This window comes from Chaetura pelagica, unplaced genomic scaffold (genome assembly GCF_000747805.2).
Source record: "Chaetura pelagica isolate M959 unplaced genomic scaffold, ChaPel_1.0 scaffold198, whole genome shotgun sequence".
In the NCBI taxonomy this organism is placed as follows: domain Eukaryota; kingdom Metazoa; phylum Chordata; class Aves; order Apodiformes; family Apodidae; genus Chaetura; species Chaetura pelagica.
Genome location: NW_009954317.1, coordinates 1,170,953 through 1,185,539, shown reverse-complemented (window position 1 = coordinate 1,185,539; position 14,587 = coordinate 1,170,953). Strand labels below are relative to the sequence as shown.

The following is a 14,587-nucleotide window of genomic DNA, read 5'->3' as shown; positions in this document are numbered from 1 at the left end:
CTACAGAACTTTTTCTGAAAAATTGCTGACTCTGTAAAGATGAGAATAGAACTCAGCAACATGATTCTTAGCTGTTAGTTTAGTATCTAGATCTCTACAGGAGCTGGAAAGTGAAAGCAACACCCTGGGAATACTAAGGATCTGGCTCAGCATTTTGGGTGAAATCAAGCCCTTCTGATACTAACTAGTAGGAGCAGAACTCCTACTGTCTCTAAAGAAAATCATTTCTAATTTTTCAGCTGAGCACATTCCACTTTTTTATGATTTCAATGTTTTGGGAATGTCTGAGCCACTGGCTTCAGGTTTCCAAATGCTGGACATGTAGGAGACATTACCACCTATCCAGATTACTGATGTCCCAAGTCTTACCACCAAACACAAAACCCTTTCTTCAGCATGTCCCTCCTATTCCTTAAGTGACTGTGTGAGAGCACACACGCATGTAACGCATCATACTGTGTCCCCAGATGTACATGGTAGTAGGGAATGACACTGCAGCCATCTACAATTAGCCAATGTCTTCCACTGGGTCTCCTTTAGTAGTGGGTCTTTGCAGGTGATTCACCTTTAGCCCATAGTCTTGTACTAGGGTCTAGGTTGCTTAATGTATTAGTAAGTCTTAAGGAACTTCAAAGCATATTAATGAAAATTAGCCTAGGTAATGCCAAGTGGTAAGAGGGTTAAACGAAATGTTACTACTTGAGACTGTGTCAGAAGTCAGAAGAATCAGAGGACCTTTAGTCTTTGAATGGTAACAAAAGCTGGACATCTGTGATTCTCAGGAACACAGAAATTAGGACTTGCCCATTCTGACTTCTTCCCCGTGGTACACATCAAGCTGATTTATGGAAGGATGAAATTAAGAAAATACTATTACAAACAGTGATTAATCCTGATTTACAACAGTTCAAACTGTGACAGAAATTGTATCACCAGCCAACCACAGAATGCTTAAAAGATTCATGAATTTTGTTTGTGTCTGTACTTATTATTCCACTCTAGATACCTTTATCATGGGAGCTTAAACAAAATCAGGTCATGGCAATGTGTGACGCCGTTGATAATCTATACTATGAGTAATCTTCCTGTGCTGCAAGAGCACAGATAAGTGTTCAGTAAGCTTTGCCCAACTGATTTACAGTTAGCTCAAGAACATTAGGTGTCTGCCTGCCTGTTCATAAATCTTTGATGTGTGTGTCTGGCTGGTGTGTTGTGCCTGACATGTGAACTGTGTAAAATATGGTTCACAGGTTTTTACTACTGTGGTACCTTTAATATCTCCACCAGCAGGTATTTCACAGATACAGTAGCTAATGCTGCTCTCCAGTCACAGCATATCACCTCTGTTCAACCCAAATGCTCTTTTAGCTCTCATTTCAGCTCTGCACCAATTACACTCTCCAGAGGTAGAAATAATCTAAGTTCAGGTTCAATATTCTGTGTAGCATGACAGCTCTTCAGCTGGAGATTTTTCTCCTGAAAATCCCTGAGAGGGTAAGACATGATGGGAGAAGGAAGCCCAACACACAGAGTGCTTGATGCCTTTCCTGACTCTCCACCAGCTTTGCTAGTCTGAGTAAAATCTATTAGGAGCATCTCTCACTAAAACCAGAGAGGAAAAAGGGAGTCATCTCTTAGGTGGGAGTAGTGGTTGACACTTGAAAACTACTTATTATTAGCCAATATTAACCATACATCAAAGCCAGATGGCTTCAACCAAGCCAAAGTATTGCTGCAGCAGGGTAGAGCAGAGCAATTAAGACATATGGCACTGCCTTTAAAGGGATGATGCTCTTTGCCACCCAGGCCTATGAGGGTTCTAATTAACACTGTGAGCTACTGCTAAAACCAACAAAAAGATCCAAATTACATTTAGTCTTGGATGGAATATAATATCTGTGCTGGCAGTCCACTGTTTGTGTTTTGACACGGGTTTTGACACAATTGGAAATAAGGTTTGATAGGTCCTGTTTGTTCTTACTCCTAAATCACTGCAGACAGTGACAGGAGCTGGAAAGTGAAAGCAACACCCTGGGAATACTAAGGATTTCCCTGCATACAGAAGTTTCACTGCTGTAAATGTAACTCAATTAAGTTTAGGCAAGTATTTATTCAGGGTTTCCCTAATATACAGTGATTTACAAGTGGCTGTTGTAGTTGTAAATTTTCACTTATGTTTGGAAGTGCAAGTCAAAGAGGCAATCGTGCACAGACTTAACTAAATTAGTGGGGAGAAAACCCTACTTTTCCTCCCACTGATATAACTTGGTCACAGACCAGTTCTAATACGGATGATATACGACCTTAAAAGTCTCATCTCATAAACTTTCTATTACCTGCTCTCTTCCAGCTTGTCAGGAGCTTTATTTTAAATATAATTATGGGTCTTAAAAAATATTAAGCTGCTCTTTTGGGGAGTCACAACACTACTTTGCCTTAAGTTAATAACCATACAAGTTGCAAGATCTTCCTCCTCCTGGGCCTTCTGCTCCACCACAAGGGGCAAGATTTCTTCAGACCTTGCTCTATTCAATTTTCAAAAGGCAGAAGTGCAACATCAGAACACTGTAACCTGCTATAATCACAATGCACTATCATGACACCAATGGTCATGACAAGTTTGTCCTTCTCCAAGTTTCTACAGAACACAGAGATGTCTTGGGCCACATGCTGGCTGGCAGAGATTAGCACACTGAAATTGGCACCATATAAACCTTTTTTCAAGAAGTCTAGAGCCTGCAGGGAAAAGAAAAGGAATGACAAGTCCTGAATTACAGCAGTTTAGAATATTTGTTCTAGTGCCTGCACACAGACATCAAGCTCAACAATTACTTCGCATTCAGCTCCACTCTAAAAGCTTTAATCTGCATATGGCTGCCTAAGCCACCAAGAATAATACTTGACTGATCACAACACTATTCCAAAAATCAAGTGTGAACAAGCACAGAGAAATAAACGAATCCAAGGATTTTCAGTGTAAATATGGTGGATATTTAACAGTGGGTTTTGCCCTGGCTGCCATGACAACAAACTGCATATTCAAGATCCAACATAATTGGATTAAATTAATGTTCTGTGTTGTCTTGAACTCACCTACTAGAGCCCTGTAGCTCAGAAAATTTTCTGTGTAATCCTTGGATACAGCAATACAGCATGACATACCAGTGCCCATCCAGTTCTCCCCATTCAGACCTGATGTGAGATCTTTTCAGAGACCTACATATTGGAGCTCCCTACTATGGCATTTCTGAGTTAGCAGAACGAGTACTTGTTTAGGCAGCACACAACGACTTCTTGAATTTATATTCTTACCTCTGCAGCTAAGTAGTTTCCAGTTGCCAAATGCTTAAACCTAAACAAGCTGTTCCATTGTCCTGCCCCTCCCCGGCAAGGGTCATGATGGACAACCTAAAGAAGACAGACCAGACTGAGATCACTGACAATTCTTACAGCTCATTCCAAATAAAAAATATGCTAACTACATAATTACAAATAGTCTACCTCAGAGAGGAATTCTGTGCTCACACTAAGGCCACAATAGGTGGCCACTTCCTACATTTATTTCTTAGCACATTTATTTATTACCATGCTCCTCCTAGTAATTACAATGTTTTCATTAATCTACTCCCTGCAAGCATGATGCATCAAATTTTGCTTCCAAGTGACATGTTGTGAATCTGGAGCTCAAGAAAGTATGTGGAGCTACACTTACATAGTCACTACTTAAAAGCAAAACTCAAACCCTCTTACACTGTGTCACCACTTACAACAGCTCTACTTTTGAGAACTCTAGGGGATTCTGATAAATTCATTCAAGTGATAAAATATCCCCACATAATTTGAAATACCCCAGGTTATTCATTTTTCCCCTTAACTGAGCTGTAGGTCATTTGCTACCTTCAAGCACAGCAGTGCCTGTCTCTCTTCAGGAGTAATCTCACACAAGTGCAATTTACTCTATGCCATACAAACCTTATTCAGACAAAAATCAACCATCTGCCTCAGTGAGGAGCTCTGTTTTAAACGCACAAAGTTTGTTTAGCACATAAGAACTTCCGGATGTAGGAGTTACATTCCTGTATAGCAAAGGTTTGAGACATAGCAGTTTCCTCAGTTAAAAAAATAAATCTATCTGCTAGTCACCTTCTCAAAATCACCCCCACTCAGCAACATCATCTTTATCCAGCCTAGCTTTAAGCAGATGTTGACGTGCCCTGTTGCAGAAGAATGGACTCAATCACCTTTGTGAGATTTCTTGTCAGTCGTGAATTTCAAATTTCTATATTGCACACAAAGTCTAACATAAACACTAAGAACTCACTCAAAATAGATGAGTGTCATTCGATTTTCTTCGATAAAACACCAAGCATCTCTTCAGTGCTCATCCTACACAAACAGCTTTATAAAATAATAATAGTCATGGGGAGGTGTATGATGATATCAAGAGGCTATGAATGATTCATGTTGTGGTAAAGTGTTTTTACTGAACCCTGGCCTTCAGGTCCTAAAATATTTATAAAAAGGATGAAAATACCTCTATTTCCCACAGTGCTTTAGAACTTGTTGCTGAAGTGGCTGACTGACGTAACGTAGTACGAAGAAATATGTGTTGCTTCTTCTCATATTCGTCACAGGTCAGAAACTTCTCTTGCTCTGCATGAAACAGCCTAACAACATCACCCTGAAGTAGTATGAAAAAGAAGCATCATTAAGTGGTAGGCAAAGCTGCCAGGCTCATCCTATAGATCTGTACTACCCTCCAGCAATGACACCATCGCTGACATGAAGAAAACAATTACTAGCTTCCTACAGCTGGGACCAGGCGCCGAGCATAAAATCTCAGCACTGAGTCTGGAAATCAAATGAGATGGTTCCATCCTGCAGGAGACCCATGCACTTTGGTGAAAACAACTTGTTTTGGCACACTGCAGTGAATAGTGGGCAACAATTCACCTAAAGGTGATTTTTAATTCTACCTAACTACTAAACTTTTTTTTTTTCTAATCTCTCTTAGTATTTAGAAAAAGTGAACACATTTTTCTATCATACTATCTCATCTCTTCTACTCTGCAACAAAAACAATGTCCCCCTCTCTATTTCTTCTGTTGGCATAATTTTTGCATCCTTCTGCCTCTACCCAAGGCTTGAAACACTATCCCCAAATGGATTTACACAGATATACCATTTTACCTTTCAAATTCTTCCTCAGAAACTTGATACCTACTGAAAAATAGCCAGTTGATAATTACTTATTAAGGTACAGGTGAGGATAAAAGAGATTTTCTGCTTTAAAATGAAAACATAAATGATCTCAGGGAGTGACCTGGAGGCACGAAGCTGTGCAGTCTCTCACCATTTAAAGCTACATTGTCTTATTACAGCTATTGTCATCTTTCATGCCTCACTCTTTTGTTATACTGACTTCTAGGATCTTGGCCTAAACAGAAGGGTCACAGCTGTTCTGTACAGAGCCCTCATTATTCTAGGGTTGAACTTCAACTCTTCTCATGGATCCTCAGTTGACTCTGGGAGGGGAAAGGGGCTGGAAGCCAACACAATCTGGATAATTTCACTTAGTAAGGTAGTGGCAGAAAGGAAAAACATTCTGGCAGTTGTAGGGATCCTCAACAGCTCCATAAAGTCCTCATTTCTTCTTCTACTCACCATGTCATTTTTCTCTACAGTCACATACAGCATGATTTTTTCAGAGTGACAAAAAATAAATGTAAAAATCCTACTTACACCTTTCAGTACATCATCTCGGTAACTACTGAATTTCATGAACAAAGTTATTTTCCAGCTTGTGTTACAGTTGACAGCATTTACCTTTGGGGGGAAAAAAAGACAAAACACACCACCATCATTAGAGTCTTAAGATAGGTTCTTTTCTCTTTGAGACATTTTATTCTTCTAAAAGACCACACCACATCCAGGATGGCAGGGGACATGGCTTTGCTACACATTTCCTAACAGTTTGTTTGCACAGTTCCTAATATGGGTCCTGAAGTTCTCAAGTGTTAATAATAATGATGTTGGAGATGATTCAGTGGGCAGAATGCTACTTTGTCTGTTGACAGCCTACCACAGACAACCTAAAGAGCCTGTGGAAGAGGACTTACACATCAGTGGGAATTTCAGACACTCAAGCAAACCTCACCAAGCTTTCAGTGTCAGGGAGAGCTGTGCCAAGAATATCTCATCTTGTTTTTTTGAGGCCAAGCTGGAATCAAGAATTAATACTAGCATCTAGACCACAGTGGGTTCTGGTTACCAGTAAAGAACAACATATAATACATCTCAGATCAGCAGTTACCCCTCCTCCCTCCACTGAACTCACCTCTTTGCAGCCTGGGTTATCTAGAAGCTCAATGTTGCTAGCATGTAAAGGCTGCCCTGCATTGACTGGCATGAGAACAACTTTATCTCCCACAACAACCTGGAAGTCAGAAATAAAATGCAATTTAGACCTTTGTAATTAACCAATAAAATGAAGTAATGTTACATTTTTAGAAAATTATTCAAATACATGCTCTAGGAATGGCACTCAGTGAATTTACTTGCAGACAGTTCACACACCAGCTTTGTTTGCCCATGCCTCTGTAATTGCTTGGGTGCAAGATTTCAATGCTAATGAATCCTTGCATTCTCAGTAAGCATGTCACTCAGTTCAGCAGAAACTCAGGAACATGAAATAGATACAAAACTATGAATTCAAACCTGTTCAGTTCATCTAAAAGTTACTTTAACTACTCTTTATCCCACTTATAATGCCAGCCAAAAGGCAGAGAAAGCTTAGAAAACAATCTGTAGTCAGAAAGCAAGAGTCTTTTCCCTCCCTTGCTATCAGTTAACTTTCTCCCATCAATATGTCTTCTATTTCACAAAAGCCCTGAAAATTTGCCTGTGACAAGACTTCTTCAGCCCAGTGACTTCCCAACTCTGTGGACCATCTTCTGTCAAATGTCACAGCAAGCTCAGCAGTTCTGCAATTTAGACTGTATGACAGAAATCTGGAAGGGAAAATAAATCACTGGAAATTCAGAGAGAGGCAAACATTTGGTGTTTGGAGCTCAGCAGAGGCAGCAGGTACATCAGCTGAGGGACCATCTCTCTATGGGAGGAATTCCTAGTTGACTTGCTGCAAGCAAATTCCCATGCCCTTTCAATTCTTTACCTATATGGACAGGGAAAAACAATATATGAAAATGTCTTTGACTTAAAAAGTGCTTGAGACATGCCAGTTCAATTCATACCTGGGAGGGGAGATAAATGAATAATTGGGGGGGAATCAATTCACATAGATTGGTTGGCACTGGGTCCTGATTTGTTTACGAAGATCAGAGCAGTACTAAGCACATATACATGAAGAAAAGTGACTACATGTAAATTTTGCTATATGAAATGCTGCACAAGCCATGCTTTCTTTTGGAACACAAATAAATAAAAATGCTTTCTGCATTGATCAGCACATATCCTATGAAAAAGCAAAGTCCAATTCAGCCTCGCGTAACTTCAACGCAGGTGAATTTGGCCCACTTATTGCAGTGGTGAAAAAGAAGGTTGCCTGCTCTTTACTAACACAGCTAAAATAAACAATAGCAAAAGACAGTGTCATCATGCTCAGACTACATGTGGAAATCCTATTTGATCCAAGTAATGTGAAAAAGTTCCCTAATGGAACCAAAATAACAACCAGATGCCTGTAAGATACATGATGCAAAACATTCCTGCATGCCATGCTTCACACAGACATTACTTACAGCCCATTTTAAGAAGTTATGACCAGACAATTCATTACTCAAAAAACCATCAGGCTTGTTTCCTGCAAAGTGGAATCATGACTTCAAAATTATTGCAAGTACACCAGAACTATAATAACTTAATTACCAAGAGAGTATGTCATTGAGCATCTTATTTAACAAGGGAGGAAAAAAGAAAAAAAAAAAAAGAAGAAAAAAAAAAAGGAGGGGAAGGGAGAAGGTATCTTTGAATGCAAGCCTGTGACTATCATGGAATTAATCAGAGGAAAGGAGATATACACAGCTACTCTGCTGTAAGCACACACTCAAGGAAGAACTGTTATGTAGTGGTCATGGTTTCTATCTCAGTCTCCTAACCTGCTCCATGCCCACATCAATAACCTGCCCTCACTGCTAGCCACCTTTGCCAGCTGCCACAGAAGCAACAACATACCCTATGTCATTTTCCTTTCTCATTTTTCTTCTTGCTTCACATTTCCATAGATGTTTGGGAAGGAAGGGACAATTCACAGTACTTGTTTCCTATACACCCTCCACCAGTGACACAGAAAACAAAAGCAAAGCGAAGAGAGAATCACGTTCTGTTACAGAGCGCTGCCTAGGAGAAGCTCCAGGTCTGCTCTTTTGAGTTCCTCTCATTCCCTATCCCTATTTCTGTCTTCAAATAGTGCCCCAGCATGCCCAAAACACCAGAAGCAGAGCACTCGCATGCTCACAGGACCATATTTGTGCCTGCAGAATTGTATTATATGGAGATGATAGAAGATAGAGCAACGTTTTCCCACGGTTTTGCTCAGTAAAAGTAAAATTTGACATCAGCTTTCTCCTCTTCCTTAGCCACCCCTGGGCACAGCCAGTGACAGTATGCTGTAGAAAATCAGTGGATAATAGCTTGACACACCTCTAGGACTTCTTCTTTACATCTAGACATTAATTTGCTAAAGTTGCATCAGACACACAGCTTTTGAGGATTTAATTCTTGATTCCTTTGACAAAACTGTTACCCATTATGGTCTAGATAAGAAACTTCTGGAGAACTATTACATTCATAGTGAAACCAATAAGAATTCAGCTTTGGAATTCAAGATGAACCTACAAGGTCCTTCTGTCTTGGATGCAGTGGAGTTCTTCCCACACAAGGTAATTTCTAAATTCATGCAGCCCTACTTGTCTATGTCTTGATGGAGAGGGGACATTTAGAGTGCAATGAGCCACAAGAAAAGCTGTCTGCAGCTTTTGCTTCTGGGTGGGGGACCAGTACTGGCACCATTTAGAGCGACTGCATCATTGGTATAAACTCAGCAAGCCCTCCACATCTACCCCCCAACCAAGGAGTAGGAGCAAATACTCTAGCAGAGGTGTAGTAGATCACAAAGACTGGCAGTTACAAAAGGCTTTATTAGCTGTGAAGGTACAGTAACAGTGGTTTCAGTTTGCACTAACTATCCAAGTATGTTACTGGGCACACCAAAGGCTCTACTGCTCCATCTCCGCTGCTTTTATGTTATAACCACATCTGCCAGTGGCACTGCTGACGCACTTAAAAGATCATGAAGATTAACAGAACTTTCCCACAGATGGTTGGGCATTTCCCAAGTCTGAGACCACCCCCCTTGGCATGCTGCAAGATTAAGCTTTCAAACCACTACAGTGGCAGAAATCTGAAAGTGCAACCCACATCAAGCTAATCTGGCTATCAGTGCACGTTTCGCTATTTAGTCTAAATGGAACCAGCTTCAGCCTTCATCAGGCACAACTTCTACTGAAGGAAAGCAGGTATATCTTTAGCAAAAGTCTGCATAAAATCTTACAGTTATGCAAATGATTGTAAATTTTCAGCCTTATGTTTTCATTACTTTCATTGACTTGTATAACTAATCAGTTGCTAACGAAGCTAAGGCAACCCCATTCAGAAAAATAACTTTAAAAATATTTCACACAGCTAAACTTACCAGAAGTTACACATATTACTTCCTACATCACAGCTTCCACCAGACTAAACCATTTTATTTTCTTTTAGGATACATGGCATACTTGAATCTACCTGTCCTGGGTTATCTGACACAGTAGCAGTCATCCACGTAGTAATTCAATACCCACGTATGCTGTTCTAAAGACTTTCTAACATATGTTTTCTTAGGGAATTTCCTCATTATAGCACAAAAACTAAAAAACACTCCCAAGTTTCCCAACAGAATAAAGACCTGATATACCAAGCTAACTCCATGCACCAAATTGTCAGAAAGAGAAAAGTATACAAAAAAAGAGAAGTCCTTTAAAAGCAAACCCAGTGAGTAGGCAAATTTGCCCCAGCTTCTTTGGTATGAGGTGCTTTGTAGATGAGTGCCCCAGAAACTAGCCTTTTAATGGACACATGTCCAGGAGTAACTGAGAAGGAAGGAGCAGGGTACAGGGCTGGAGTCTTTCTCCCCCTGCAAGAGGCAAACGAGCTATTTCTCCCATTGCTTGCTGATCCTGTTCCCTTTACAACAGCTGCCTCACTTCTGTAACTGTTGAAGGGGTGGAAACGTGCCACAGCAATTAAGAGGAAGCTACCAAAGGCCTAATGTTTAGCACTGGAAGTTTGTAAAGAAAGTTATCAGATCTGTTTGAACCTGGTAGAAAGGAGGAAAGACTTGGGTCCCGAGACTTCCCTCTGTAAAATATAATGGCAAGCTCCCAGCTCTCAAAGACAACATCTGGTGATAGAAAGTGAGCAGCAGGCAGGTTCCAAAATAAGCCATTATGTTAGGAGTAAATCTGAGAGTTTACCACACAGCCCTCGTAGCTCAGAGCCTGTCAAATACAGCCCCACTGGAAGCAAACTGGGTGAGAGGTCTGTGGAGTGGGATGTTACAGCAATCACTGCAATGATTTGCAAACTTTTTAGACCAGCAAAACCACTTCCAAACTCTTGTGTGCCCACAGTAGTGTAACATGGAATAAAAAAAACTCTGCAGTACTGAGGATGACTAATAAGGCTTTTGCTGCTCTCAGCTGTAAGGACCCACAATGGCTTTACAGATCATGAACTGGGAATCCCAGGTTCTCACTCTGGAGAACATGATATGCACCTATTTCCCAGGAATGAGGGCATGAGAAATCAAAAAGATGCTGAACTTACGTTATTCCAAGAAACTAAGCCAAGAATTTCACCTTTTTTTCTTCCCAAAAAGAGCATACCAGGTCCATGTTTGTTCCACACTTCCCCAGCTGAAAAGCCATGCAGAGGTGCCCCTCAGGGCTACTCATGCTTGCTGCTTTTCTTTGCAAAAGGCTCAGGGAAAAAGGGATCTTTTCACATACCCTTCTGATCACTGTGTAGAACAGAGAAAGACTATGACTTTAGGGACTTCTGACCAGGAGCTGAGAATGCAGTACTGCCCCTCCCCACAACTGATTGCCAAAAGAAGCTACAAGAAACCACACTCATCCTGGATAGCATTCCAAGAGCTGGGTAACCACAAAGTTAATTAGAGAAAATACATGTCTGAGATCTTGAGAGGGCTCTTCCACTGATTACTTCACAGGGGAGAGTGGCCAAACATTCCCAGCCAGGTCTACAGCATAAAATCACACACGTGCATCATGTGGCCATCCCAGAGGCAGATCTGAGTTTTCCACAGCAGGCATTTAACCAAGCCACAGGTGACTGAATGAAGAACTGAGTTTTGATCTCATGGCGTAACTCAGATCTGCAGCCAAGAGCACTCCTATATATTCTTCCTCTTAACAATATCCAAGACTCCTACTGAAACCTACCCAGAAAAGACCCACCAGACTATCCAACCCAGTTCCAATCAGACCCACCAGACTATCCAACCCAGTTCCAATCATAGATGCCACTGTCACATTGAGGGGGGATAAAAATTTAAAGAAAGCTGATGCATTTCCTAGAAATGTTGAAGAAACAGTCTTGAAAAAAACGTTGCCCAGAATATTTACAGTTTTTTACTCTGCTGTGAACTATGGCTTATTGTCAGCTTTGTAAACCTGCAGACAGCAGGTGCACTTAACAAAGGTCCCCCAACACAGGTCAGCAGAGGCTTGGATGAATGTGGCAATTCCAGATTCCAGACCATATAATTTGGTAACACTTTCTAGTTATACATTAAAGCTAATAGTCCCAAGCACTGTTTGTTTGCTATTTTCTGAACTTAATTAATTAGGATTTATGACAGTAGCAAAGAAATCAGATGTCTTCTGGAAACTTTCTGCCTTCTCCCTCTTCCACATACAGTACTTCCACTTACATTGTCACCTTCACTCCTCAGTTTCCAGAATGGCTGGATATAAAACCAGGATCCCTCGTTCCCTGCAGCATCCAGAGACACCCGCATAGCGTTCTTCTCCAGCAGAGCTGGCAACCTCTTATTGACTGTGAGGTACTTGTTACTTTTTATGTGCAGTAGCTGTGAACAAAGAGTAATTTAAAAAATTAGTGTTGCTTCTTCTCCTTTCACTTAAAAGAGAAGGCACAAGCTTTCCCACTGCAGTGGTTTTTCGTAACATACACCAAGACAAAATGAAACTAGAAGAGAGTTATCAAAGTACACTGCAGCTCAGGAAGACAGATGCTGCACCTCAGACTGAGAGAAAACTGCCAGCAATGAATTTTACACTATATACTACACTTGTAGGGCAAGGGTCCATTAACAGTGTTACCTTCAGGAATTTAATTCATTACCGGAAAGTTGTACTCTAACTTCTGTCTTGTTTATATGTCATGAAGTACAAATTACTCCAGTGATTTAAAAGGAGCTGCACAGCACCTCTATAATATGATTTTGAAATAAATCTTGAAAGTAACACATATTTACATTCAGATTCTAAACTGCAGCAGCAAAAATTACACATAACATTTATATTATGACATATTATTTAAACATGAATATGCAGCACTTCTGGTAGGTTTTAAGACAGACAAAAAAACACAATATTGTAAACTTCACCAAGTTCTGTTTACCTGACCCTTAACAACCCAGATTACAGTGGCTAGTTTCATTTTCACTGTAACCTTGAAAAGAAACAACTGTCTACTTTCCAGCTCTGAGAGAAGACAGGCAGATTTCAATAGGTTTACCTGTATGACGTTGCTATATTTTACAATTTCACCCAACAGCTTTCTGTTCTCACTTTCGTTCTGCTTTTGTTCCAGTTCTGCTGCATGCTGCAAGAGAACGATTACTTCTTTAAACTCAATCAGTACTGGCACACAGCTAGTGTAAAAAAGGAAATGGTATCACATTTAAAATGTTTCCTCCAACCTGCAAGTGTTACTGCACTGAAAATATTAGCACCTGAATCCTGCTGCGGAATGATTTTCTGAACTATAATCACCTAGACCCTGTGTAATGATTCTGGCTTTTTATTGTCTGAAATAGAAACTCAAGTCACAATTTATGGATCACACCTGTGATGCATGCTATTTTAAAAACTTTCAAGCACAAAAAATAATTCCAGGTGCTTTATTTCATTATGGAAGAGGAAAAAGGCCTATGATTAGCTTCTCCCTGTCACCATTCCTTTTACTTGTTGGGTTTTGAATTGCATAGAAATACATCTACCTTATAGATAACAAATCTAGTAGGTCACACACTGCAAAACCAAGGCTAAGCACAATAGCCTGGGTCAAGCAGTCACAGAGCAAATTCTCAGCTCCTAGCTCTAATTGCTGTGCAGCTAGCTCTAGCCACACTCCATGTACCTTCCTTGCTTTTTTTAATGGGAAGCACTGGAAGCTTCTCCACTGCACAGGAAACTATCAGCCAGGTTTAATAAGCCCTTGTGTTCACTTCGTCTTAAGCATTCAATTGTAACATAAGGCCAGCTCATTTTCAGAGGGAGAGAAGTTGTTCCATCCACAGGGTACAGAATCTGCCCAGTGCTTCAGAGAAGAATCACCTAGACTGAACACAAAGACAACTGTAATTCTGAGGAATTTCCAGACTAGAGCATCGAAAACACCTCTTTGACCACCCCTCTGCCTAACTCCTGGAAAGGACTTCTAAAATACTAGCATGGCTTAAACCTGGGCCTACTCCTCATTTTAGCAACTTCATTTCTACTTTGTAAAAGTTCTGAAAGCAGTATTTTGCATATAGTAAAGGCATAACCCCCAGCCCAAAGCAAGATAAAAACGAGGTCAGGGCAAGTAAATGCCAGCCAGGAGGTAGGAGAGCTAAGGAAAATACAAAGTTCCTATGATGGCATAATAATACCCACCACAGTGGTTCCCAAGGCACTTGCTATTATTCCTTCTTGTTCTTTTGTAATTCTACAGCCTGCAGATTGAGATAAGATTACAAACACAGATGTGTCTTACTTGAAGTTTCTTCAACAGTGCTGCTTCTGTATGGTTTCCTTGTTTGGCTTGCTTGGCTTTCCAGTACTGCTTCTGGGCTGAATATCGGTTCATAGGACACACCTTGAAAAGGCAATCTGTGGAAGAAAAAAAAAAAGACTCCTAGGGAATGCTGAAAGACACTTCCTTCATTTGTAAGTATGTTTTCATTGGTTTTCTTTTTCCACAAATGTCTAGATACCAGCGTTCATAAACACAGTCACGGAACAGTTTAATAGCAATGATACCACAACCAGGGGTGGCAGAACATCTGAGTTAAACCTAAAGCCTTCAATGCTCCAGACATGCCTCCTCATTGCAAACAACCTCTGCAAGAGTCCCATGCTGTATGGCTGCTACATGCATAACTCCCTGCTGCTTTATTAGTGCTCTTTGCTGCAGCACAAGGTTGCAGATGCACTGTTTGAAGGCATGAAAAAACAGTCCTGCTTTCTGTACACCATACATCTGGCTGTCCTGCTGA

The 14,587-nt window shown here is 40.6% G+C and overlaps 1 protein-coding gene across 1 annotated transcript in view; it reads right to left on the bottom strand.

The window, feature by feature from the left end:
* The window catches only part of ITPR2 (inositol 1,4,5-trisphosphate receptor, type 2), a gene marked incomplete at its 3' end in the record, with an annotated part of 198,589 nt that overhangs the window by 142,973 nt on the left and 41,029 nt on the right, over nucleotides 1–14,587 (bottom strand). Inside the window, exons 3-9 of the mRNA XM_010004160.1 lie at nucleotides 14,086–14,201; nucleotides 12,844–12,930; nucleotides 12,014–12,172; nucleotides 6,338–6,436; nucleotides 5,743–5,826; nucleotides 4,535–4,681; nucleotides 3,313–3,408 (exon numbers count right to left, since the gene is read on the bottom strand). Coding sequence (XP_010002462.1) covers nucleotides 3,313–3,408; nucleotides 4,535–4,681; nucleotides 5,743–5,826; nucleotides 6,338–6,436; nucleotides 12,014–12,172; nucleotides 12,844–12,930; nucleotides 14,086–14,201 — 788 coding nt within the window. The remainder of the gene's footprint in view (nucleotides 1–3,312; nucleotides 3,409–4,534; nucleotides 4,682–5,742; nucleotides 5,827–6,337; nucleotides 6,437–12,013; nucleotides 12,173–12,843; nucleotides 12,931–14,085; nucleotides 14,202–14,587) is intronic.